The following is a 27,153-nucleotide window of genomic DNA, read 5'->3' as shown; positions in this document are numbered from 1 at the left end:
AGCTATCGCAGCTATCAACAAAAATAAACATGTGGAGGCGGCACCCGCCTCCCCGCCCCCCCCTCTCCTCTCGGCCACTGCCAGCGAGGTTTTAAGCGTATCATACACGTTACAAAGCATCATATCAAGAGGACACGCCCCACCAGTCATATGCACTGAACACAAACTTATTACCCACGCTAGTGTATCGGCACCATAGCACATGGTCGAGCCTGTCCTCAGCCACGGACTCGCACTCGACCAACCCTCTGAGCCCGTTGACTGCGGGTGACCTTGACATGTCAAGCCTGATCGGCGGCCGGCCGCTGTCGTGCGGTCGTTACACACGGAGGGGAGGGAGACACAAAGCTCTCCGTTATAGCTGACCTCTGACCTTTCCCTGCGCCCTGGTCACTGACCCCGCTCCATGTCGCTGGGCGGTGGCATGGCAGTGGAAACCGGTTTTAGCCTCTACACATGCCAACATTCTAACCCTCCCCTCCCCACGCTACTACGCGGCGTGGAGTACGCTCGTGCGTAACTGGGCGGAGCAAGGGATCACGCGATACAGGGGCGGAACTGGTTGCCCTCCCGCTCGCCGAGCGACCAACGACTAATGCCCTGGAGAACCGTACATGGTGTATATCCTGTCATCACTGTGTGGACTCCAGGGATTCAGGATATACTCCTGATGCCTCCCATCTTCTCCAAGCGCTCGATGGAAGGCTTGGTTTGTTCTGTGTCCGTCAGTTGTAACGGACACTACACGGTACCCAAGATGGGTGAGATATCGCAGGACTTGGAAGATTCTCTTCATTTCTTGGGTTGTGACGTGGGTGACTGGCGACGTGGTTACCAAGTCCTCGTAGTTCCCGGCAACCGACGAAATGTGGGTGCAGAACAAGGTACTGGCGACAGCTGTTGCTTCTCCGCTGCTCTCCCCATGCAGTCTTCCTCCCGCCAGATCGAGTGCTGTGGCACAGTAAACCTCGTCCATGGCCAGATTTACCAGCCGTTCTCTTGGAGACAACTTGGCGACCCGCATCTCCAAATACTTGATGGTCCCGATCTCCAGTCCCTCTTGCACGCTTAGTGCTGACGTAAGTCTCCGGAGAGTGACTCTGTGTGGCAGGACCAGAAGACCCGAGCTGCGCATGTCTTCATACAGTCGGGGACTCGTTCGGCTCCACACCACTGCAGTGGACATGAGTGTCGTGCTGTACCTCCTCCTTTTTGCTGGACTGAGTCGGAGTTGCAGCTGTTCAGCGGCGAACTCCCCAAAAGTACCGCATGATCCAGCTGCATCGTCCGTGCTGATTTTCTGCAGAAAATGCAGTGCAGTCATCACGTTGCCATCTTTCAAAGACTGTGCCTTGAGGAACGCCAGCACGTTCAGGACCTCAGTCGTCGTTTCGAAGCTCCCGGGAACGCTTGTCAGATCAGCTGCCCTGAGAGTAGGCAACTCGCTCCCGGCTGCGTACAAACGGAAACGAAGATCACTGTAGATCGTCAGGTTTCGTACGATGACTGGAATACCTTGATCTGTGTCAAATGCCTCCATTCTGATCGTCACAATGTCCTCCTGAAGTTCAGGAACATGCATCTGTACGAGCCGGTACCCAGTCGGCAGGTCCACCGTAGAGAGCTTTCTCACCATGTCGGTAAGAGATGCCACGTTCTCGGAACGAAACATGGATGCGGCCTGTTCCTCCCACAGTTCTCTTTGCAGCAGCCTTCGTGCTGTTGGAGTCGCGCGTATAGTGGGTCGTGGAGTCTCCTGTCCGCTCTCATTCCTGCAAAAGGAGAGAAATATTTCACTTAACAACTGCATTTAGCAACGGTTGCAAAATATATGGGAAACAAATTAGCATACATGGGTAATTTGGATTTTGGACATTGCCGGATAAATGCTATAAATTGATAAATGTAGCTCGGAACTTATATACACAAAAAGAAGTTGTATACAGTTATATACACAAAAAGAACAATTCAGCAGCATGTGCGACCCTTTTTAACCGCTATGTATGCATGCAGGTTAACAGTTCGGCCTACGGAGGTCATGTAAGGTCAGCTTGTAAGGTCGGGTCGGGTCAGAAAAGGAAAAGATTAAAATGTGCTGAAACCGACTCCAACTCCGGGCCGTCAGAGTTGTCTGGATCAAAAGTTATTCAAGAAACCATCAGAAGTAAAAACGAACATTTTTCTTCGGTTACCTCTGGTTGGTGACCCAGTTTTTGACCTGACCGAAAAATGACCGAAGTACTTTCTTACTGTTTTTTTTTACCGTTCTTTCGAACGCCGCCTACCGCTTGTCTCTACGACGCCCCCCCCCCCCCCCCGGCCCGCTGATGGGGCACCGGCCCGGCGCGGGTTAACGTCTGACATGATCACATTAATGACGTAACAGATCAAAGGTCATTTGAGGTAGAGTTCCCAAATTTTCACAGGTGTCAAAATGTAAAGACCATCCTCAACACCTAAGATGTCCTTAATACCTTACTAATGCCCATATTGCTTTGATGAGGTATAAACATATCAACTTACTTGTCCCGGGGTGGGAGCACTGTTGGAACTGCGGTTGGCTTGAGGCGCCGTCGCTGACGGTCGGTTCTTCTTGTCGTGGCAGTGACACAAAAGTCATCACTGGAAAAGTGGAGCTCACAAACCCCACCAATTTTAGGGTATGATTCTTTTACACCTCGTCTGATTGCTTCCAGCCACTTCTTTCGCAATGCACATTCGCGTGGAAAGCTAAATACCGATACCTTTCCCTTTCTCTTGTCACTTCCTCTCCGATGCCGTGTGATTCTATATCCAGAATAACAATTACGTACCGTACACTTCCATGTCATCAAAAACCCTTTCAAAGGAAAATAGAAAAGATGGAAAATAGACAAATAAAATCATAGGCTAAATATCCTAAATGTGGCGAAGCCTTGCTTAATTTTAGGGCCTTGGCTTGATTGTGGCAGGATTTCCAGAAAATAAAGAATTTGCGTGCAACTCATTGGTGCTTATTTGCGGGAGATACCTCCGATATTCTCAGATATCATTTACCACTACTATTTTCATGAAAACTGTTATTGTTTTTAACGATTTTTTTGTTTATATCAAAATCAAAACATTTTTTTTTACTTAGGTACTAGACAGATAAAACTTCAAACAATATCCATGTTAAATTTTGCCAGGTTTGCAGGGTTCTTAATAAGTTAAAACTAGGTTCACTTTTGGGCCCCTTATGCTACTTCGGCCAGATCAGTGCACAGTCCATGTATAGAGAAGTTTGTGACCCTGCATATGGAAAGTTCTTTTCCAAAACATTGACACAAGTTTAAGTAAGCTAATTTTTCAGGAAGGAGTCTTTGTTGCATGTGAGCCATGCATGCAAGTCCTCAGTTAGCATGCATTCATGCCAAACGACAATCAACACACATGTTCCCAGCTTTTAGCTGCACTTCCATCACACATGAGTACCTAAAGAATAAAGGCTCATTTTGTTATTTTACCATTCTGGTTACTTTTTCTTACAAGAGTACAGAGCAGAAGTGTAACACACATGAACGGATAGCAGGCACTGCTGGGTGGTCCGTCTTACCCCACGTTTTTCCTTGTCTGAATTTTTGACATGTCCCTCTTTAAGAGCATCCACCACCTAAATGTCTTCAATTTGAAATTTAGTCTTTACACAAATCAACAGAGGAAGGATTGAGCACTCCGAAGACGTTAAATAATATGAATTACGAGAGCAGTGTAGCAAGATATGCGGCCTCAAACCTTAGCTGGTCCGTCTTACCCCACCTTCCCCTACCTGGGTCATTAACTCCATATGGTCCAAGAAAGCTGGCTATACCTTTAACCCGCGCCCTGCGGGGGGGGGGGGGGGGTGTTTGAACACCCCCCTTGTGGTTTTTCGTGAATATCTCAAAAACGGCGGCGCGGAGCTCCGCCGTTTTTGGTACACCTTATCATACATCAATTCTACACATGTTGTGAAAATTTCAGACCAAGGTCATTCAAGGTCAGGCCACCAGGTCACTTGAAGTGATCTCACCTCATAAAAAAGTTTCAATGTCTGTCATAGCTACACCGAGTGACCGATCGCTTTGAAACTTTCAGCGATTGCTAAGAGCAAGAGCATGTACAAAATGTATATCTCAGAATTTTGATATCGATGACCTAAGGTCAGGTCAATTTTGCGACCTCCCCATTATAAGTCAATGGGAGAAAATTGAAATGCGCTTCTTTTGGACGAAAGACATTATAAACACTCCCAAACACCGAATTACAAGTGGTTTAGACACACTGAACATGAAAATGGTGTCCGTGACCCTTGTTTATGCCCTGAGGTCATCTTAGGTCACGAATGGTATCTAACAGTTTTTCGCAAATAACTTTTGATAGAGGCATGCTAGAGCGATGAAAACGCCTTAGCTGTGTTCAGCTCGAAGATACGGATCGACTGATGTGCAACATGACCCTTTCCGGTCAGGTCATGACCTTGACCCGAGGTCAAATTTTCAAGTTGACCTTTCAAGGTCAAGTTATAGTTCATTCGATGCGTCTTGACGAGAGGAACACGATGCTGGTAAAAGTAAGCTCGTACAAGGCTTGGGTCAAAAATTATTGCAGAAAAACTGTTTCCGAAAATATCGGCTATTTTTGCAGTTTTTGCCCCCTGCAGGCAAAACCGTTGACGTTAGGTCAAATCTGAGAGAATTACTCAGAAAGGGCGTTAATAGGGCTATCGAATGCGCTTTTCCGCGGCGCTGTAGCTCTATTGGTTCCCGAGTTATGCGTTGGCTTCTTGGAAATTTTCGATATTCGACCTGGAAATCGGCGAAATTTTGCCTTCAATGACCTCTGGTGACCTGAACTTTGACCTGACCAAAAAATTGACCGAAGTGATTTCGTCATCATTTTTTACGCTCTTTCGAACGCCGCCTTCCGTGTATCGCTACGTGGCCCAGGAGCCGAGTTACAAGGGGGGGGGGGGTGTTCAAACACACCCCCCCCCCAGCAGGGCGTGGAAATCCAGGACCCCCAGCCGGGCGCGGGTTAACAGCGATAATTATCGTTTATCGTTTATCGCTCATCCTATCGCATGCGGAAACCACTGTCCGATGTCAAAGGCAATCTTCCTGACCTCATCCAACGCATGGAATCTACCCTCTCCGCCTTGTCTGCTTGGTTCCATGCCCATGGTTTACTCAACGCATCCTAAACTGAAGTCCTCCTCCTCGGCACCCGTCAGAACACCCGTAACCTGCCCCCTGTCAGCGTACGGGTCGGTGGTGGGACTGTTCGGGAGAGCCGGACAGTCAACAACCTAGGCGTGCTGTTTGACCGTCACTTGAGTTGGGACGCACACGTCAGTGATGTGGTTCGCCACTGTACCGGCCTCCTGATCGGTCTCCGCCACCTGAGACATTTCCTCCCGCAGCACGTAGGTACTGAAAACTATTGTTGAGGGGCTGGTCATCTCGCGTGTGAGATACTGCATATTCGTTTACGGAAACGGTTCTGCAGAAAAATGCACCAGACTTCTCAAAATTATTAACTTCGCTAATCGCTACAAGAGTTATTACCGGCCTCAAAAAGTACGACCACGTGTCTCGCGCGCGGGATGACCTGCACCTCACATCGGCCTCTGCACGGTTCGTCGGAAGGTCATCTCAGGCTCAAAAGAAACGATACATACCATTCGAAAGCTGACGGTGAGCTGAATCAAAAAATGTAATTTTTATCAAAATCGATCGATGGCCTTTTTTGAAAATTGCGTTTTTGTAAAAACTTAATAATCTTTTATTCAACGGGCTGTCCCGGACATTCTTGAAAACATAAACATGTATTTTTGAGTTCCAGTGAAAGCTGAACGCCAAAAGAACAATATTTAGCGAAGCAATATTTCCAAACATTAATATGCGTCTCCCACAGCCGACAATAAGGCGCAATCTCACAGCTCAGTGTCACGATGGACCAAAGTTAGCCACACAGAAGCGTGAAATGACCCTTATCGACTCGCAGACCCGGCGCTCTAGGCCCGCCTGACCGGCCACGGAAAGAACGCTCGTCATATTTGTTATATTAACGTCATATTTGAACGTATGTCATATTTGTCAGTTTAACTGTCCACATCGCTATTAAAAGTTATTCAGGATACCTGTGAAGAAAATTCATTGTTCTGCTTGATTTACAACATGCTTTAATTTACATTTTTCTTACACATGTTTTGTTCCATCCAGCTGCGATCAGTGCCCGCGCAGGGGACGTGAGCGGGGTTTCACTGTCAGAGGCTGTACTGGTGACAGCTGCTCGGCCGTGCGACCGGTCAAAGGTTACCCTGCCCCGCCGGACGCTGCCCCCACTCCACCCGAACTGAGGCCGGTGCAACCTCTGACATTTCAGCTTGGCCAATTTTCCTTATATGGGCATGATACCAAGCTCAATTGAGCAAAGTAGACATGAACAAATGCAAATTAATGCTTGATGTGAAGATGACAGAACAATGAATTTTCTTCACAGGTATCCTGAATAACTTTAACCCGCGCCCGGCTGGGGGTCCTGGATTTCCACGCCCTGCTGGGGGGGGGGGGGTGTTTGAACACCCCCCCTGCCAACTCGGCTCCTGGGCCACGTAGCGATACGCGGAAGGCGGCGTTCGAAAGAGCGTCAAAAATAACGACGAAATCACTTCGGTTAATTTTTTGGTCAGGTCAAAGGTCAGGTCACCAGAGGTCATTGAAGGCAAAATTTCGCCGATTTCCAGGTCGAATGTCGACAATTTCCAAGAAGCCAACGCATAACTCGGGAACCAATAGAGCTACAGCGCCGCGGAAAAGCGCATTCGATAGCCCTATTAACGCCCTTTCTGAGTAATTTTCTCAGATTTGACCTAACGTCAACGGTTTTGCCTGCAGGGGGCAAAAACTGCCAAAATAGCCGATTTTTTTTCGGAAACAGTTTTTCTGCAATAACTTTTGACCCAAGCCTTGTACGAGCTTACTTTCACCGGCATCGTGTTCCTCTCGTCAAGACGCATCGAATGAACTATAACTTGACCTTGAAAGGTCAACTTGAAAATTTGACCTCAGGTCAAGGTCATGACCTGACCGGAAAGGGTCATGTTGCATATCAGTCGATCCGTATCGTCGAGCTGAACACATCTAAGGCGTTTTCATCGCTCTAGCATGCCTCTATCAAAAGTTATTTGCGAAAAACTGTTAGATATCATTCGTGACCTAAGATGACCTCAGGGCATAAACAGGGGTCACGGACACCATTTTCATGTTCAGTGTGTCTAAACCACTTGTAATTCAGTGTTTGGGAGTGTTTATAATGTCTTATGTCCAAAAGAGGCGCATTTCAATTTTCTCCCATTGACTTATAATGGGGAGGTCGCAAAATTGACCTGACCTTAGGTCATCGATATCAAAATTCTGAGATATACATTTTGTACATGCTATTGCTCTTAGCAATCGCTGAAAGTTTCAAAGCGATCGGTCACTCGGTGTAGCTATGACAGACATTGAAACTTTTTATGAGGTGAGGTCACTTCAAGTGACCTGGTGACCTGACCTTGAATGACCTTGGTCTGAAATTTTCACAACCTGTGTAGAATTGATGTATGATAAGGTGTACCAAAAACGGCGGCGCTCCGCGCCGCCGTTTTTGAGATATTCGCGAAAAACCACAAGGGGGGTGTTCAAACACCCCCCCAGCAGGGCGCGGGTTAATAGCGATGTGGACAGTTAAACTGACAAATATGTCATGTGTTTAGTAGAACGAGAGCCGAACGTTCTTTCCGTGGCCGGTCAGGCGGGCCGAGAGCGCCGGGTCTGCGAGTCGATAAGGGTCATTTCACGCTTCTGTGTGGATGACTTTGGTCCATCGTGACACTGAGCTGTGTGATTGCGCCTTATTGTCGGCTGTGGGAGACGCATATTAATGTTTGGAAATATTGCTTCCTTTCCTAAATATTGTTCTTTTGGCGTTCAGCTTTCACTGGAACTAAAAAATACATGTTTATGTTTTCAAGAACGTCCGGGACAGCCCGTTGAATAAAAGATAATTAAGTTTTTACAAAAACGCAATTTTCAAAAAAGGCCATCGATCGATTTTGATAAAAATTACATTTTTGGATTCAGCTCACCGTCAGCTTTCGAATGGTATATATCGTTTCTTTTGAGCCTGAGATGACCTTCCGACGAACCGTGTCTGATATGTACCGGGTCGCAGCGGTGCCATTGCGCGCGGTGAGCCGACCGTCCTCGCCTCGCGTTCACCACGAACGCGGGGTCGCGGGCCAGTGGTGACCGCACCACCCGGAATGATCGTCGCCTACGGCCAACGGTAACGCGCACTGCGGCTGGGCAGCGCGCCTTCTCGTACCAAGCGACCGCGCTTTTAAACCAGCTGCCTACTGCCTTTTTAGATCTCGGCCCGGGCAGTTTCAAGAGAGCAGTGAAGACGTTTTTTTCTGATGGAGTGACGAGTGGCTGTGATTGACGATGGTGTGGTTGCGTATGGCGCGTGTGTGTCTGTGTGCGTGTCGTGTGTCTAGTATGGATACCTATAGGTGTGTGATTTCTGACATTTTTTATTCCCATTTAACCCCGACGTACGCGTTTTTACTCGCCATGACTTAAGACACAGAATAGCGACGGTGTACTGTGGAGTTGTCTCCTCCGTCAATACAATACTATACAATACACTGTTTAAAAGAAACTGTTCTCTAGGCTTCATTCAGTAATTGCAAACATTGGGAAATTCAAGCCGCCTCTTACTCTAGGTTTCTATCTTTGTCATCGCCGCATTGCTCGGAACCCTGCCGGTAGCGCGCGTACACTTCCTCAAAGTACTGTTTGCAAGAGATCCTGGCTCCGAGCCGGGCGCAGAGCAGGAAAACGCCCGACATCTTTCTGTGCAGTGAGTAGGTCTCCTCTGGCGGCGGGCAGAGACGCTGCGTCAGCATCACCGGCACCAGCTGCTGAATCCGCCGCGTCGTCGACTGCTGGCCGAAGTCGAAAGGCGCCTCGCTCTGAAATGCCTCGCCGAGGATCATCACCGCCTCGACGTGGGCGTCCTGCATGGCGCGTGACTCATAGCCGGTGAGGAACCCGAGCTGGACTGATTGGTCGAGCACTTTCTGACGATCGTGGCGCGCCGCGCCGTGGATGATCTCGATGTATGTATCGATAAACTCCTTGCTAAATTCACGACACGCTCCGAAGTCAAGAAGCGTAATGCGCCCCGTGTCTGGCTCATAGAAGAAGTTAGACCAGTTGGGGTCGGTCTGCATAAAACGCCACTCAAATACCTCGCGCATGCACAGTTCCACGAGGCGCGAACATATATGGTTACGCGTCCGCTGGTCGGCGCCGACGCACTGGTCCAGCGGCACACCCTCCACTAGCTCCATGCCGAGCACCTGTCCAGTGGTTAGCTCACCCACCACCTCCGGCACGTAAAACTTATCCGAATGCGGTTCCACTAGACGGCGCATGCGCACAGCACACTCGGCCTCACGCTGGTAGTCGCACTCCCAGTCGAGCTCGCGTTTAGCCACGGCCACAAGGTTATCGATAAAGAGGCCCTCGGGCAGTATGCTGGCTACGTTCAGGACGGCCATCAGGTTGTTGATGTCGCTGTCAATGCCCTGTGCCACGCCCGGATACTGCACTTTGATGGCCACCCGCCGGCCGTCCGGCAGCGTGGCCTTGTGCACCTGACCGATGGAGGCCGCCGCGAACGGTCGCTCCTCGAATGTTTCCAGCCGTGCGCGCCAGTCGTCACCGAGCTGTTGGCGCATCACGCGTTCCATCTGCCAACGCGGCATGAAGTCTGCCGACTGACGCACACGTTCGAAGATGTTCTGCAGCTGCGGGCTGATAAGCGCGTTATCCTGGATGCTTAGAATCTGTCCGAGCTTCAGCGCCGCACCACGCACACGACACAACGTTGACACAATCCTCTCGGCGTTGGCCTCTGTGAGCAGCGGGCTGGCGTCCAGCAGGGCGGAGGCAGCCGCGGGCCCTCCACGGCTGCGCAGGCCGAGGGTGCGCCGTGTCATCTCGGCGATGGCGCCGGCGCCCAGACCAGCCGCCAGGCCGCCGAACGTCGCCAGCCGAGACAACCGAGACGCAGGAACGGGCCGCTCTCGGGCCGAAGGGGACATCTGCGTGGCCGAGGTGGCACCGACGCTGGCTAGTGCCGGTTTCGAGGATGCCGGGACGACCGGAGTCGGGTCAGGTCCTGTCTGCGACAATGAGGCCTCAGGCGGGCCGGCCGTGACGAGAGTCTGATCGTTGACATCCAGTTCAGAGCCGTTTGTCGTCGTCGTCTCGGGCGCATGCTCCAGACGGCCGCCCTCCGCCGACAGCCGGTCGCCGGCCCGCTGGGCCGGCTTCATCTGACTGCGCGCGGTGGACTTCGAGTGTGTCTGAGGCGGCACAGCTGGTCGGTCGACAGATGCTGAGCTGACAGCACCCGGCATTCGACGCACCACGCTGGAGGTGGCCGCCAGCCGGCCGAGGTCCAGGCGCGCTTGCCTGACGGTCGCCCAGACCACAAGCTCCAGGCCACGCCACAGGCGCGCCAGCTCAGAGAGACGGGACATGGCTGCTGGACGAAAAGAACATACAGTAAGACGCAATACATGTGACACTCCCAAGCCCAAGGCATGGTGTGGCTGTGAAAAGGGCATTGGGCTTTCAATGCCACTTGGGCTTCCAATGCCACTTGTTATTCGACGAGACGTTACACAGCAATATCAACCCTCAGGGGACTATCTGAGAGTTGGTGGCTATGGCCGGTTCACTGTTCAGACTACACAACTGGTCACATTGGAGGTTCTTAACCCGCGCCAGGTCGGGGGGGGGGGGGGGTGTTTGGACAACCCCTGTGGTTTTTCGCATTTATCTAAAAAAAAACGGCCAGTCCTTTCCCGCACACGTTATGTAAATTTTAGACCCAGGTCGCTCAAGGTCAGGTCACCAGGTCACGTCGAGTGACCTCATCTAAGAAAAAGTTGGAATGCTCGTCATAGCTACACCAATGAAACGGTTGCTTTTAAACTTTCAGCGATGGATAAGAGTAGGGTAGACCGGGGCAACGCGCACCCCGGAGGTAATGTGCGCCACGTTAATATATATATGGCTTCCCGTGTGTAAATAGTTTTAACCCTTTTACTGGTGGTGGTGGTGGTGGTGGGGGGGGGGGGGGGGGCCAATCGGCCCCACCTGTAGTTTTTTTTTTGCTCTCGACGGAGAACGACTTAAGCTAGGGCTAGGGCTTCGGCCCGCGACCATCTGACGTCCGGCCCGCGGCTGGTATCAGCGACTTACATCGTGTTCCGGCCGGCGGTTCCTTCAGAAATCGACTTCGATATAAAAGTAACTTAAATGTGCGTTGGCACAATAGTTCTTCCTTCACACATTTCATGAGTTTATAAGCACCACTTGCAGACGTTTTTGTCTAATTCAACTTCTAGACAAAACTTGCAACGGTAAGATTTGGTCAGCAGCTTTTGCGCGCAGCAGCAACGACTGCTGGCTGCGCGCAGTTGGGGGCCTCACGCGGTCTACTCGTTTAATTTATATCTCCGGGATAACTTGCCTCTCTCAACCGCTGCAGGATTACCCCACCGGGCAAAGCACGTGAGCTGTCACAGCTAAAAATGTATTAATAACGCTGTCATATTCGGCCCCCGGTCAACAGACATGGTAGCCCAAATCTAGTCGGATATGAAAATTATTCCAAATCCATAGACTTTAATGCTAAATTGACTATATTTGAGAGGGTTTTATGATGATAAATGACCAGATACAGAAAAAAAGCGAGATGCTATCTTGTAGATTAAATCGTCGACTATCTGCGACTTTTGAAGTGTTTTTTAATCTGAGGTACGGAAATCGTGTTCCCAAGAGACTGAAAGTAGCCATGCTTTACATTAGACCCAATGGCAAAAATTCGGAATCTGACGAAATTGGCCATTTTTACGTCTGATTTATGAAAATTATAGACAGGATATATAAAAACCCGAGATGCTATCAGGTGGGAAATTTCATTGTCTATTACCGCTTTTTGAAGTGTTTTTCGATCTGAGACCGGCAAATCGTGTTCCCAAGAGACTGAAAGTAACCCTGTTCTACAGCAAGACAATGGCAGAATTCTAATATTTGATGGAAGATATCTTAGGTGATAATAACCTTACTACTAATTGCAATGCTTCATTGGAAAGCTCAACACTGCCACTATCATCGGTCTATGTATTGCTATTTCACAGAACAACAAAAAATAACGTTTTGAAGCCTCTGAATATTGACTTACTTTTCATCGACGGGCTCGATCCCCGTTACCACCAGCAATTTTCCGGGAAGTCAGGATTTTGCAGATATTTAAGCAGAATTGCAGAGTTGTGTTAATACTACGGCACTTAAATACACATTTTAAGAAAACTGCTTTTTTTCTTAGCATGAGTTAGGTCTCAGAAACAGCAACATGTCGATATAATGAGGAAAAATAAGTGCAAATGATCGCGCAAGAGAGTATCCTTAGCTCCCTAGCAACCACCTAGCAACGTAAGGCAAAATAGTAAACAACTTCTGTTGGTATCAGGTACTCAGCCTTGGAAGCACACTAAAAGTTCACCATACTGGGCTTCATACTGAATTTTGCATACCAGAATGGGTGTTTCCAACTAAAATTATTTTTTCGCGAAATTTATCTTTGTTGCCCTACTATTTTTCGTAAAACCGAGATATACAAACTTCATGATATCAAAAATAATATTGTGATAATGAAGAGCGCCGTATAAAACAAGAAAATTGCTGAGATCATGCCTACTAAACTTGGTCCTACCCCCTAATTCAATATACCCTGGTCATATTTGCCAAACATTGCTTGTAACCTAAAAACTATGTCCCCTGGTTTGGCTCTCCCACAGGAGACGAATCGGTAACTTGGCTGAATCCCAGTTGCGGCACCCGGCCGCCAGGGTCGCTGCCGCGCGAGCGGCCTTGACCGCTCGCATGTCATTGGCAGTTCGGTCCCTCCCCATCTATACCGAGGTGGGGAGGGGAGAAGAGGGGAAGAGAGGGGAGGGAGCGGCATCCGCTCGGCACTGGGCGATACCTGGCTGACCCCGCGCTCCCTCGCTGACCTTTGTCCTGCCCTCAGGAGTCAGGCGAAGACCGACTTCCTGGCCTGAAGCGGCCCAGCGGAAAACCGAGCTCGCGGGGCGCGACTCCATTGGCCCACTCTTATAAATGGAATGCTGTCGTATCCACGGCATTAGATAATATTAATAGTGATACCAGCAGTGGATGTGGTAAAATACAGTCCAAAACAAACGAAAGCACACGATTCGTACATAATGCGCCCTCCCATTCAAATAAGCCCGCCCACTTCGATAGATGGTGTAGTTTCTTAGAGCGTAAAAGATGCAAAACACTACCGATTTTTTTTTTTTTTTAGCTCGGCCACTGGGACCGACAATATACAATTGACTGAAATGCATGAAAACAATTTTGCATTTAGGTAATAGCCGTTTTCTGCACCCAAACTTTAGCCAGTGACGCCCTGATGATGATGATTGGGTTTGATGGCGTGCCCAACCTCTGAGGGTTATATGACGCCAGTAACTTATCTTTTTGCGTGAGGTGCGGGGCAAGAACTGAACAGCGAGTTAACAACAGTCTTAAAGCGCAGGTAAGCGTGCTAAACAATGGTGAGCAATGTGCAGTTTCCTCTCAAAGCACGAGTAAAATGATGTAAAAAACGGGACAACAGTCCCTCAAGAAGCGTTGCTCGGGCTAACGTCCAATATACTAGGTCTGGGTTTAGAAACTATCGTGCTCGAAGATAAAAGCCAACCCTCGCAGGACAGCGAGGCAAGAGTTCCGGTAAAGAGAGAGTTTTACGAGACTTTGTGAGAGTAGACTACTCGGAGTCCCGATGTTCTGACGAACGCAAAGAGGGCTTCCCTGTCTAGGAGGTGCGAGTCGTTACCTAGCAGGTTTTGGATGGTCAGCTGATGCGTAGCCCCGAAATGCGCTTCCCTTTCACGATTAAGCTGAGGACAGTCCAGTAGAACATGCCTCACCGATAGGGGGACAGTGCATCTAGGACACGTAGGTCTGTCTCCTCCACAGAGGAGAAAGCCGTGGGTGCCGTACGTGTGCCCAGTCCTCAGCCTGCACAGGCTGGCACGGTCGCATATTTACGTCTGGACAACGAGTTGCGTTGGAGAGGCCGGAAATAGTGGCGATTTGAGGACCGCAAGAATGGACCGTCATTGGAATGATTCTTTTTTAAACCGTGCACTGTTTTCGGCCGGAATTTAATAGTTGCTACAAAATATTTTGTAATTTCGTGTCCACCAAGAATGAATGCCATCAGGGCTAAATTTTTACTACTTTTGCATTTTGTCAAGAAGCATATAGTGCTGTTATATTGCAGTTTTAGCGCGTTTGTTACAAAATATGAAGCGTCAGTGTAATTCATCAATGCCAGAAGTTAACCTGAGGGGAAAGTTATTAAATATTTTGCTTTGTGTATTCCAAAAGGAGAGAGAACTATTTTATTTGTGGCTTCATGTCAGAATTGAAGGTGGATCATTTAATTTTCAAGGCAGTTGCCAGTTAACAAACAAGCATTTGGTCTTTCTCGTATATAAGCAGTGGCTAAGAAGAAAAGGTTGATCAATCCGGAAGTTCAGTCATCGTACCTCAACTTGGCAGCAAGATCCCCAAGGACAGAGGATACCTAATACCTATATTGTATACCTGTCCTGTAAATCAAAGCATTTTTGTACCTGCAAAGGCTTAAGTTCTTTGTGGTGTGTTCGGAGTGAGGCTATACGGCCGTTTTTGTTGTATGTTTATGTGGAGATTGAATATAACTGTGACCCTGTGCTTGTTTGTATACTTACTATGGTCAAACAGGGAACAGCACATTCACATAACATACTCACCTGACACCTAGCACCTAACTCATAGCTGTACCCTGCAGGATCTGTACTTGTTCATGTCTCGAGCATTAACAAAGCACTTAAGTAGCTTAGTAATCATTTCCCACATTTTCTGAGCATCTAACATGACATACAGCAGTGCAGAGCAGCTTCAGAGAAGAAACGCTTTAAATGCACAGACTCACACCAGCCACCCAATGAGCCAGTTCCTCAGTTGACTGTTTCCTTGGATGCAGCTTGGCAAGGTGAGCTAACTATTGGCAAGTTGAAGGTTAGCAGGTAAGATTGAGTTAGGGTGAGTACCTACCTATAACTGGGTGCTACTGCTATGCAGGTCTTGGGTAGGCTGCAAATATGTGTGATGATTGAGGTTAGGTCAGCTGTCAGGTTATTCATGTATGCTCATTGCTCAAGTCACATTTTTTTATGGACACTTGGCAAATTAAAAAACTAACATAACGTAACTTAAGCTAACCCGACTAAACCTTCACAACTGCTGACTATAGGAACTAAGCACCTACCTACTTGTGCCTACATCTCATACCATGTCAAAGTAGAGTTCCTTGGTGGAAGATTACCCTCAGTACTTTTTATCTCAGCCCTGTGAAGAAAACAAATACTTCTAAGCTCTGAGTCACTGCTGGCCATCCACAGGAAGAAACGCTGAGACTGAGAGCTTTGCCATTGTATATTGGACCAACAATCACTATCACGAATGACTATGAACACATTATGTGATCACATCGTTGCATGGATTGTCACATTGACAATTTTATAACAATCCTTTTTTCAAGAAATACAGTAATGATTAACATCAAAATCAACATAAAGTGGATTTAGTGATCCAAACTTTCTCCTCCAGTAGCAATGGAATGATCGCATGTTTCATTTGCCAGACACTGAGTACCCATGATGCACATTACAATCTGCGTAGCATCTAAGCATAGTAAAGCTGCCAAAGTCCATTCATTCTAGATTTTTAACTTGATAGCACTAATTTATCTTGCTGTTGTAAGTTATCATTCAATATTCATACCAATACATCAATATGCGCAGTGCACTCATCAGTCAACATTTTCTGGCATGATCCTGCTCAGCGCGCTCTTCACTGGTCTTCAGTATTGCTCCAAGATCTGCAATATTATAGCTTGTTTTCGGCCAATAAGCTCTTTTAATTTTACTTTTTCTTGCTGATATATGAGCCCGTTTAACTTGCGTTCATCAACTAAAATTTCATAACTTCAAGTTCAACTTGATATTGACATTGCTCAGGAGTCAGGACCGTCAGGACCTCTGTCAGCCTCCTAGATACTTCGGATTGTATTCAGTCACATGCTTCTTAAATATAATATCATGATATAAGTCAATCTTAGGGATTCAAAACATCCAACAAAACGACGTACAAGAGTACGGAAACCACCAGATAAACGCCTTGGAACAGAGCCAAAAGTGGTGCTCCATTTGTTTGTTTACAATGATTGTAGTGCTGATGTATTTTTAGGACTCTGAAGGTCGGCTTTTAAAAAATGAAACGTTTTTACAAAAGTTGTAAAGCAAGTAATATTTATCTGAAAGAACTAAAATATTCAAAAAGCCAAAGACTATGAAATACATGAATTGGAACGAAAAAGTAACCCAAAAATCCAGCCTAATCACCGGCTCCTAAAACTGCAACAGAATCAGCACTTTTCCCCGCAACTCGTTGTCCAGACGTAAATATGCGGCACGGTCCGCGTATTTACAAATTGCAACCGAGCTCCGCCGTGGGGTAAGGTGGGCAGGGGTTTTCGCACTACGGCTGCGGTTGAACTACCGTCTGTGGTAGAAACTTCAGGACGATGGCGCGTTTCATACGAAATCTGGCGCAATGTTTGTTTGCTTCTGTACTTGTACTGGCCTTGCTTGTATGTACTGTTATTTGCTGTGAATTCTTGAAGTGGGAGTGTTTCAATAACAATTTGTGGATTATTTGAGTTTCTTTATATAAACATAATACTGATATGATCAATTACTTAGTTTGGGAATTGATACACATTTTGTAGAGATTTGTCTGGCAAATGGTGTAACAAACCTCAAGCCTATCATGATCTGAAGCTGTTATAACAAATCAAAATTGCTTCAATGTTACCTTGTACCTTGTTGGAAAGACTGGAGCATGGTTCAAGATGATGCGTAAAAATTCAAGATTTGTGCGAAAGCTTGTGACTGAAGAACGAAAACAGTTTGATATGATGGCTCAATCAAACGTGGAAATGGATGACAAAAGTAGAGTTTCAACATTCCAGCATGTGAGAATAACTTCAGAAATTCATAGTTCTTGTAGTATTGCATTCTTCTTGTGTACAGTTATAGGTTTTGTTAGGGTATTTCAAATTCATTGTGTCAGTTGAGACATAGATGGATTGCGGATTTTTTTTTTTGAATCATTGTATGGTAGCTAGGTACTTGTTCGGTAAAAAGGTATGTGATGAATGCCATGAGAAGGCTTTTTATGATTTAATATATGGTCGTTGTTGTACCTACAAAAATGCAAGCTTACTAGCAACTAGCTAGTTTCTGAATCAAATCGAAAGTATTTGCCATGAATGTAAATATGTACCTGCAAAGTATGTCAATAAATTTGTGTGATGTTGACCAGAGAGTTTAATCATCTGGGCATTTATGTCGCTTCCTACATTAGGTGTTAAGCATAGTAATTACGGATGAACTTTGTGCAAATATCTTCAATGCACATTGCACAATGTATGTAGCATGTCTACAACCCTCACTGATCCTGCTATAGCTATAGGCATTTGGCACCAGCTTGACCAAGGGCATGAACTTCACAGTTGCACAACCTTTTGTTTTGTCATGTACCACCAGTCACTTTTTTGTGCACCAGTCACTTTTTTTGTGCACATAGCAGTGCACACAACAATGTGCAGAGGGCCTACACAAAAACAACATGATTAGTGTGCACTATGCACAGCATTGTACCCTGATTATTTTAATATTTTGACCACTCAACAGTTAACAGTCAGGAAATCATTATTTAATATCACATTTATTATACATCACTTGTCAAACAATAGCATGATGACACACATTTTGACAAGCAATCATGGTAGTATTCCAATAAGTTGGACAGTCGCCTCCCTGGGCGTCATTTTTCCGGGAAGGTACCTCTGCCGTGTTGTGGTAGGCTAGGTTGAATTGGGTTAAGTTAGGCGAAGTAAGGTGGTTAGGACCAGGTCAGACCGTAAGGCCTGGTCAGGTTGATTTTAATCTTTCATTCTAATTTGACATAGATACCTATTCCCTATGTTTTTGCTCCAGCCTGAATTTCATTAGGTAATGAGTTAATTTTGCTTTGTTTTTATCTGTCTTGTTTTGTGTTTTTGTCCCTTATATTTTGCCCCATAGGCAAGCGGTGGAGCTTTTCCAGGAAAGGTGGTGGAGCGTGATTGGAGGCGCTCAACCAGACGGCATAGGAGGGCACGGTTTCTGAACGCGCACTGATGCCTGATTCAAGCCACGCTGTCTTCATGCGGGGCGGCGCACCACTTAAAGTCCCTAAAAGAACGGGAAGTGATGCCGATAGAATTTAGAAACTTCAATCATTCTGGGCTAACGCTTATGACTTGGAAAAGTCGCGATCCCAATTCAATCGAAAACCTGTGGGCTCTTGTTCAGCAGGAGGTGTATGAAGAGCCACCCGCCATAAGCACTGCTCAACCGCAGGCACAGGTTTAGACGGCGTTGGTCCGCATCAAAGCCAGTGTGCTGGAGAATTCATTGGCTGAAATGCTCCAGAACATTCACCACTGTGTTTTTATGAAAGGTGGCTACAAGCTCAGTTAAAAGAAAAAGTACCAGATTGTTTTGCTTTTTAATTACAGGGAAGAAAGGTGTCCGGATAATTTCGTTACACCCCCTGTAATGTTCAAATAGTTTCTAAATTCGAAATCAGCTCCAAAAACTAGCCTAGAAACATGTAAAACTCGAAAAAGGAACCGAGGTCATCAAAGGTCATTGAGCTGACCTGACCTTCAGGTGACCTTGACACCCACCCTAATGCATGGGACCAGCATCATATCGCATGTTTCAACGCTTGAAACCACGTGAAGACTGCAACCGCGCGGCTAATGCGATCCGACATACGCCGAATCGCGATTCGGGCCAAACATGGTCTCGAGAAATAGGTCACAGGTCAAAGGTCATTTAGGTCAGGGTCATGACATTTTCAGGGTAGGTGTAAAATTGATAAAATCGGGGGCATTGAAATTTTCGTCGCGATCGGACGGTTTTTACGCGAGTTACTCACGAAAAACCGATAAAGCGCACCCAAAAAGGCAGAAATATGCACATGCGATATCCTATAGGTACTGCGAAAAAAGTGCATCATTTTTTAACGTCGCCGACAAATTGTAATTACCCTAAGCTCAGGCAGATGTATGGTAGAAAATCCCTCAAGTGAAATACACTACGGCGGAAATAAAATACCCTACGGCGGAGCTCGGTTGCAATTTGTAAATACGCGCACGGTCCGCCGACATCAAAACAACGGTGCGTCAGCTGATTATTGGTCCTCCGATTCAGGAGAAATTATTAACGCGGGAACGCCGGCGCTAAATAAAGGCGGTGGGATTCACGGCTTTGCATGATTGTGTGCAATATTTTTTTATAGTATCAAGCGAGGGGTATTGCTGGAGTTTTGCAAATAAATATTTTATTCTCAGTTTGGCTATGCGATCGTGAACACTTTATTTTCATAGATACGATATGAAGTAGTATAAACAGGCCAACCCAAGGCTATGTAGGCCAACCTTAGACTTCGCATAGCCATGGACATTGCGTAGGAAGGTACTCGCCGATCGTACCACGATACCACGGGCAAGATATCAGACTTTTGGGAGTTTTGTGTCGCTGAAATGTATTTTAAGTGCTAAGAAGGAAAATAATTCAATTTAATGTCATGTACAATGGACATTTAGCCATTCCAAGCATATAGTTTGCCTGGCTTCGCCAACCAGATAGCCAGGTTTATTCCAAGAGCTTCTAAAGAGGTAGTGGATTTAATATCGTTTCTATTACATTTATTTGATAATCCTACATATCAGTAAATTCCTGCCACGTTATCATTCTCGTCGAGCGATTACCGGCACATCGTACCAATTGGTACGATGTGCCGGTAATCGCTCGCCGAGGATGCCAATGCAGCGTCGAGCGTCCGATGGTTTACGATAGGAATTATAACAATAGTTTTAAACTAGCGCTTTTTAGAACCATGGTCCGAAATGGTAATTCAAAGAACCTCTTCCCCTTTCAACTCACCTGAAAAAGCTGCTTTCGTGTACCACCCAGCACCCGTTTCGTAGATATATCAAAATGATAACCGGAGGCGAAGATTATCTTTATGATACCACGATTTGTGGGGCTGACTAGTACCGACGGGGATCCCACAAACACGACGGTCACATTCATTAAGCATGATGTACGGCGTAAAGCACCACAACTCACCCCAAAAGCGCAACCTTCTGAGATATCTTATATTTAGTTTCAATGCTGGTACTGGTGCAGTTTCAATGCTGGTACTCTGCTCATTTCTGCTCAATAAAGTTATTTCTCGCTCAAATGCGCCTCACATTAATCGTGTGCTGTGCTCCACAATCATTGCGCCGCGCGCTCTTCCTTCTTATCGGCCCCCTTGAGATCGTATCCATCAATATCTATTTGCTTCAGTTCTAAGTTCTAATGACTTGTATTGTAGAGAAACAATTTTAGAGCGTTTAACAAAATAATTGCATAACCTATGAGCGATAGGAAAAGCCCAATCGTCCAACTCATAAAAAACATTGGGACACAAACAACTGGAAACTGATGGTAGTTGGTACTTTCGCGCATAGGCGGCGGAACGGGGAGGGCACCGGGGCACCGTGCCCCCCTTTGATTTTGGCATTTTAACATGGGCTCTATGGGCGTTACATGGAAAGAATGGGACCAAAAGTCGGCAGTGCCCCCCCCTTCCCCAGTTGAGCTGGGCGCAGGTACTAAATAGCATCAAAGGAAATCCTATATTCATCTCGCCGCATTTAAGCGCACCAATCGAAAGACGACAGCGTGACCGCGCTGACAGGCAATCAACCTGGCCACATAAAACTAGCTAGTGCAAGGAAGATGTCTATATAAACCACTGGACCATGCAAAGCGTTCATGTAAATAAAATATGAGTAAAGATGACCCGTTTGAGGGCAGACTGGCCAAACAGTGACGTTACACGCGGATCTCAACACTGCACAGCCCATTCATCAAAAAAGATCTCGTGGATCCCTATATACGTCATAACTAGCCCTAGTACGGGGGTATATAGCCATGGACGTAAATGGCCGGCTTAAGGCACAGGATCCCAATTGTCATCCCCATAACGTGGTCCCCAGAAGTCGCCAGGCCGAGAGCCAATGGCAGTTAAGCACATCTTACACGTGCCGACAAACGTGACACAATGAATCCAATAATGAGCCCGCCAATAAGCCTGCCTAATTCTGCATGTAGGCTGCTATTTACCACCACGGCGGAAGGCTAAAACGCATCCATACAGCTCAACATAGGTGTCAATTTCCGCCGGGTTGGGGGTGCTCAAGCTCTTTAAATTCCCCGCCGGCTCGGCTGGCTTGGCTTTGGAGCCCCAACTTCTATAGAGCCTTGGCCCCAACAGACGGTGCGGGTCAAGGTCACCGCTGAGGCGGCGGCGGATTTGCTGCGCCCGGGCAGTGGGCACCCTCAATTCGGTGAAAATCGACACCCATGCAGCTCAACATGACAAAACGCTGCATACAAGCGCACGTCCTCGCATTTAATTGACGCATTTAACTGCGTCACTAACCTCGTACACTGTACAACACTGGTGAGATGACTGTCCGAAGGAAACTGCCGACTTTGGCTGGCAACATTCAGGGTTGGTGACTTATGTAGGTACTGAGTTCGGCTGACTGACAGCGATGTGACTTCAGGACCGGTTGATGAACGGGCCATCCTAGCCCCATACTACAGGAGCCCAGCTGGTCTTGGCGAGCGGCGGCGACTGGACGAGGCTGGACCCCTACTACAGGAGCCCAGCTGGTGCTGACGAGCGGCGGTTACTGGACGAACGGGTCAGCCTGGACCCCTATTGCAGGAGTCCGGCTGGTCTTGGCGAGCGGCGACGACTGGACGAGGCTGGACTCCTACTGCAGGAGTCGAGCTGGTCCTGTCGAGGAAATAGTTCACCTTTAACATGGGATTTTAAACTGAGATAGCAGTCTGATAGAGCAGATTTGTGTATGCCCTATATTTGAACCGTTTGAGATATTCACCATTTATCAGTGAATATTGGTGCTTAAATTCATGTTCTAGTGCTCATTTACAGCAAGCAGAAACCTCTTCAACACACACAGTGGCCAATCAGCGATGAGAGCACTTACAGGAGCAGAATCCCTTACAGCTGATAGGTTGTTCAGCAGTTAGTGTTCATAACTCTAATCATTAAAATAATGAAATCCCTTTAGAAGAAGTGTGTAATTCCAAGTTAGAATACATTTAAATTTTATTCATCACATTTTTAACACATCTTTTTGAATTTTATTAATCAAATTACTCACAGAAGGTGAACTATTTCTTTTAACACTTACCTTGCTTCAATGGTGACATGTAGCTCTTGCAGCAGAGAAGGCACAGCATTTGGCTGCAACTTCAAATATTGACTTGTTGCTATCAATTATTCAGTTTTGAAATGCATACAGGTACAGTGAATCTTGGGTTCTCCTGTAAGAATGCTGACCGCAGAAGCAGAAGTTCATCCAAAGCTTGTGCCTGAAAAAGGGCCAGGTTTAATATATGAGTGAAATGAAGACTTATAGGTAAGGTTTTGACTAGACCCCTGGGTCACAACAGGAGATGACCCCCGTGATTGGTGGGACCACCAGGCACCAGCACTGGCACAGTCCGTTCTGACCACCGCACACCTATCAGCCCGAGAGCACACTAAATTGCATGTTAAAGCTCCATTAATGCTTTTTTCAATTTTGGCCATCCATTTTGTTGGGTCCATCATGTCCATCACCAAGCCACATTTAAAATGCACTACACTACATCCCCCACCACCTGACCACACCAGGCCAAATCTGCACCGTGCTACATAAAATCCGCACTGCACCAAGCTAAATCCACGCCACACCAAAGCCTCACCAGCCGGACAAGCCAGCACAGACGAGATCTTGTCGAAATTGCCATGCTTTGCAGAGTGCATACTGGCCTACCTGAACCTGACCTTACCCAACATATGAGCCTGACTGTCCTTAGCACTGGGAGCTCATTGAGACCAGGCCCCACAGGCCTAGTGGCCTCCTGAAACCTGATTTCCATATGGGGTGAGCTATTTAAGAAAGAATGGTGATCGGATATCAAACCCGAGACAAGACAGCAATGAGCAGTGGGCGGTTCATGCAACCATAATCATGTTTCCTTACCACAAGTATCAAAGCAAAAACAAAAATAGCTACCTATCGAATTCAAATTTCACTGGAACCTCACCTGCATGGATCTTAAGTGAAAGGTACATCTTGATACATCTGCACGAAAGATACATCTTGATCTTGATCCACTCATCTCAATCTTGTTTTTCTGCATCCAGGGCATGCAACACTTCTGGTCAAGGCCGTATATAGGATATCGCTTCTGGTATTTTTGGCACAACTTACTCGACTGCTGAGCTCAAATGCAAATTGCAATCACGGTCATAAAATACTGAATCAAGGCCATATTACTGAATATTGAATCGCAATGTATATTCAGTCGATGTACCCCTCGTTCGATGTCTCTCAGACGACGAAGATTGTACGTACGTCGTCCGGCCAATCCTCTTCTAGGTCAACGGGGGCTCGGCTGCAATTATGGAATGTGATTGGCCAAACCGGGCCAAACGGCGTAGAATCTTTGTCGTCCGAAAGACAGCGAACAAGAGTAATGTCGCTACTGCGCCATTGTTGCATCGAATTCGCCCCATAGAAGCACGTGTTAACTCTCTCCCATAGGGCCCTGGGTAAACTCTTGTACACAATCAGCTGACGGCATGCCTCCCGCGTCCCCTGGCTTGAAGCTTCGGCTCCGTGTTACCTTAGTATTCAATGACCGTGAGCCTGCACAGGACTACCTCGTCCCGCCTGTTTTTGCGCATTGAGGAGGCCCACGGTGCTAGTGTGGGCTTGAGGGATAGAAGCTTGTTGCCCAAGCAGCCATCCCACCTGCTTTGCCATTTGCTGTGCAAAAAGGCTTTGATCGTAGGGAAAAAGTCCCTAGCTGGGAGTGGGAATCGGTGGAGATGAGGCCTCTCCGAGGCCCTCCTCGCCGCCAAGTCGGCAGTCTCGTTACCTTGGATGCCTACGTGGCTCGGGATCCAGCAGAGCCGCACACGTTTTCCCTCTCGGGCAAGACCAGTAAGCTTCTGTAAAATGTCCTGTACAATGGGGCCAGTAGGGTTAAAAGAGCGGAGAGCCATCAGGGAACTCAGTGAGTCAGACATTATCAGATAGGAGTTCCCGCTGTCTACTTCGATGTAGCATAGGAGCTTCTGGATGGCAACGAGCTCCGAAGTGAAGACTGATGTCTGTCGAGGAAGTGTAAACGATCGGACCGAACCATCGCAAACAAAAGCACACCCTACACCTACGTCCGTCTTGGAGCCATCCGTGTAGCACGCCACGCAGTCGCCATACGAAGCGATGTGCTCCAGTGCTCCTGCCTTCAGCACGGGTCCCGGAACGTCGCGCTTCCTGGTAGCCGCCAAAGAGACATCAACTTCCGGGGTCACCAGCCTCCATGGAGGAGTTCCGACCACGTGGGAGTCCATGCGGATGACATCTCTGGGTCGGATACCACTCTCTGCGAAGAGCGTCTGCATACGGAGGCAAAATGGAGCTGGCTTAGAACGTCTAGTGTCGGTTGGGTGCCCAAAAATAGATCGAAAGCCGCTGGAGTAAACGGCCCCGTATGACGGGTGAAACGGAAACTGCCGAAGCTTCAGAGCGTAGCGCATTCCCAGCGCCTCCCTGCGAAGACCGAGTGGAGGCTCATGGGCGTCGGCGAGAAGACTGTCCACCGGCGTGGTGCGGAACGCGCCCGTTGCTATCCGGATAGCGGAGTGGTGGACAGTATCCAGCGTTCGCTTGATCGAGTGAGACGTGTTATCGTAGATAAAACATCCATAGTCAAGTTTAGAGCGGATCAGTACTCTGTACATAAGAAGAAGTGTTCTACGGTCTGCACCGTAGCATGTACGGTTCTCAAGTAAAAGTCTTGTTGGTTTTGCTTTTTCCGACATATCTGGTCCTATATAATGTTCAAATGCATAAGTATCAACCCGAATTATGTGTATGCACATTTACCACGAGACTGTGAAATTGCATCGTTGTATGCCAAATACTTTCCGAGATATTCACCAACAACCTCATTTTCTGCCGTTTGGGGTATTCTGGCCGCAATCTTCCTGGGATCGCCTATGACATCAGTAGAGCCATCTAACGAGAGGAACGAGGAAACACAGAATCATGAATGAATCGAGCGCGTAGTAAACGGTGTATGAAAGGGAGACTCGGTAGAGGCTATCCGGGTGGCCGGCGCGCGGCGCGCCCTTAGGCATCGGCCGACCCTTCGGACCGCGTGGGGTCAGAGGTCGCGCTCGGGAAGTCTCGGCTCTGGGTTTTAGCGCTATGCAGTCAGGAAGGGAGGATAGGATTAGCCCGACTGACTAGTATCTCGGCTGTTTCTTGTGGGGTGGAAGGGAGCACAGAATGGGATGGCGGTTAGTGGTGGATGGTGGGATGGTGGTTAGGTTAGTGCGTACTGCGTAGAACGTATTCCCAGTTGAAAAGTCCCCTGGCACGAAGGACGCCGCGACGTCGCGACATTTTGGGAACTTACAGAGGTTCACTTTTGACGTCATTGGACGGTCAACGGCCTGACCTTAAGCTTCGCACTAACGATGTTCGACACTAGGTGGGTGTCGAACAGACCTCCCGCCCTCAGTTTTTCGCAAATAACTCTCGCAAAAAGCGGCTGATTACGACGAAAATTTCAGTACCCTCGAGTTAATCAATATTACGCCTACTCTTAAATTTTTATGACCCTGACCCAAAAGTCCTTTGACTTGTAACCTGTTTTCCGAGACCATGTTTGGCCGGAATCGCAATTTAGCGTATTTCGGCTCACATTATGAGCGCGTTTATTGTCTTTTTTTTGTGGCTTTAAGCGATCAAACATGTGAAAGGATGTTGATCCCATGGATTCTAGTGGGTGTCAAGGTCACGTGAAGGTCAGTCAGGTCACTGACCTTTGATGACCTTAGTTCACTGCTTCGAGTTCTACATGTTTCTAGGGTAGATTTTGGAGTTGATTTCGCATTTAGAAACCGTTTGAACATTTACGAAGTAGTTTTGGTTCCCTCTTAACATGTGACCTGACCTGACCCGACCTGGACTAAATGCACGAAAACATCATCTGTAATAAAAGTTAACTTGAAATTCGTGATCAGCACCCCCGCAAAACCTTATAATAGCCTCACTTTAAGAAGCTCTAACAGGTCCCGATTTTCCCGACTTTTGAGTTTTGAGAATATATTGACCAATCAAAAAATGACCTAGGACCTTAAAATTGGGTATCAACGGCCTCCTCTCGTCACGGGCAACACGCTCTTTTTCCGCGAAGCTCTAGCTCGATCAGGGGCTGAACGGCAAAGGGGTCCAGTCCAACGGACCCCCTCCCCTTTACGCTAGACGCTGGCAAAACACTAATATGAGCGAGGGTTAAAATACAGCTGCTGTCATACAAATTCGGCTGGAATCAAAGGTCAGGTTTGCAAAATTTCAGCTCTCGCAGCAAATTAGACATGTGGAGGCGGCACCCGTCTCCCCGTCCCCCTCTTCTCCTCTCGGCCACTACCAGCGAGGTTTTAAACGTATCATAAAGATTACAAAGCATCATATCAGATGACGCACCCGAGTAGCCATATGCACTGAACAAAAGCTTATTACCCACCCTAGTCTATCGGCACCATAGCACATGGTCGAGACTGTCGTCAGCCACGGACGCGCACTCGACCAACCCTCCGAGCCCGTTGACTGCGGGTGACCTTGACATGTCAAGCCTGATCGGCAGCCGGCCGCTGTCGTGCGGTCGTTACACACGGAGGGGAGGGA

General features: G+C 47.5%; 2 protein-coding genes across 8 annotated transcripts in view; both read right to left on the bottom strand.

Moving 5' to 3' along the window:
* Window positions 1-581: 581 nt before the first annotated feature.
* LOC122368484 lies at window positions 582-2,815 on the bottom strand. The gene is made up of 2 exons (XM_043342442.1): window positions 2,524-2,815; window positions 582-1,772 (listed from the first exon to the last, which is right to left on the bottom strand). Exon 2 carries the CDS (start codon window positions 1,670-1,672, stop codon window positions 593-595), a length of 1,080 nt encoding a protein of 359 aa, XP_043198377.1. The 5' UTR covers window positions 1,673-1,772; window positions 2,524-2,815; the 3' UTR covers window positions 582-592.
* A 5,742-nt stretch (window positions 2,816-8,557) lies between these two features.
* Window positions 8,558-27,153, bottom strand: part of LOC122368476 (atypical kinase COQ8B, mitochondrial-like) — a 41,034-nt gene continuing 22,438 nt past the window's right edge. For 3 of the 7 annotated variants that reach the window (XM_043342430.1, XM_043342428.1, XM_043342431.1), the window contains exon 2: window positions 8,558-10,596. In XM_043342430.1, coding sequence (XP_043198365.1) covers window positions 8,759-10,594 — 1,836 coding nt within the window. In that variant the 5' untranslated portion in view covers window positions 10,595-10,596 and the 3' untranslated portion in view covers window positions 8,558-8,758. Of the gene's footprint in view, window positions 10,600-11,321; window positions 11,470-27,153 lie in introns of those variants that run through there. The other 4 variants (XM_043342426.1, XM_043342425.1, XM_043342429.1 and 1 more) reach the window with 3 other exon arrangements.

The sequence above is a fragment of the Amphibalanus amphitrite genome, unplaced genomic scaffold (genome assembly GCF_019059575.1).
Source record: "Amphibalanus amphitrite isolate SeventyFive unplaced genomic scaffold, NRLGWU_Aamphi_draft 000950F_arrow, whole genome shotgun sequence".
In the NCBI taxonomy this organism is placed as follows: domain Eukaryota; kingdom Metazoa; phylum Arthropoda; class Thecostraca; order Balanomorpha; family Balanidae; genus Amphibalanus; species Amphibalanus amphitrite.
Note: the sequence above shows the minus strand (reverse complement) of the source record. Positions and strands in the feature narration are given on the sequence as shown.

What these genes read in the sequence shown, in the direction of transcription:
- LOC122368484 (XM_043342442.1), bottom strand. Translation starts at nt 1,672, where the DNA reads ATGTTTCGTTCCGAGAACGTGGCATCTCTTACCGACATGGTGAGAAAG.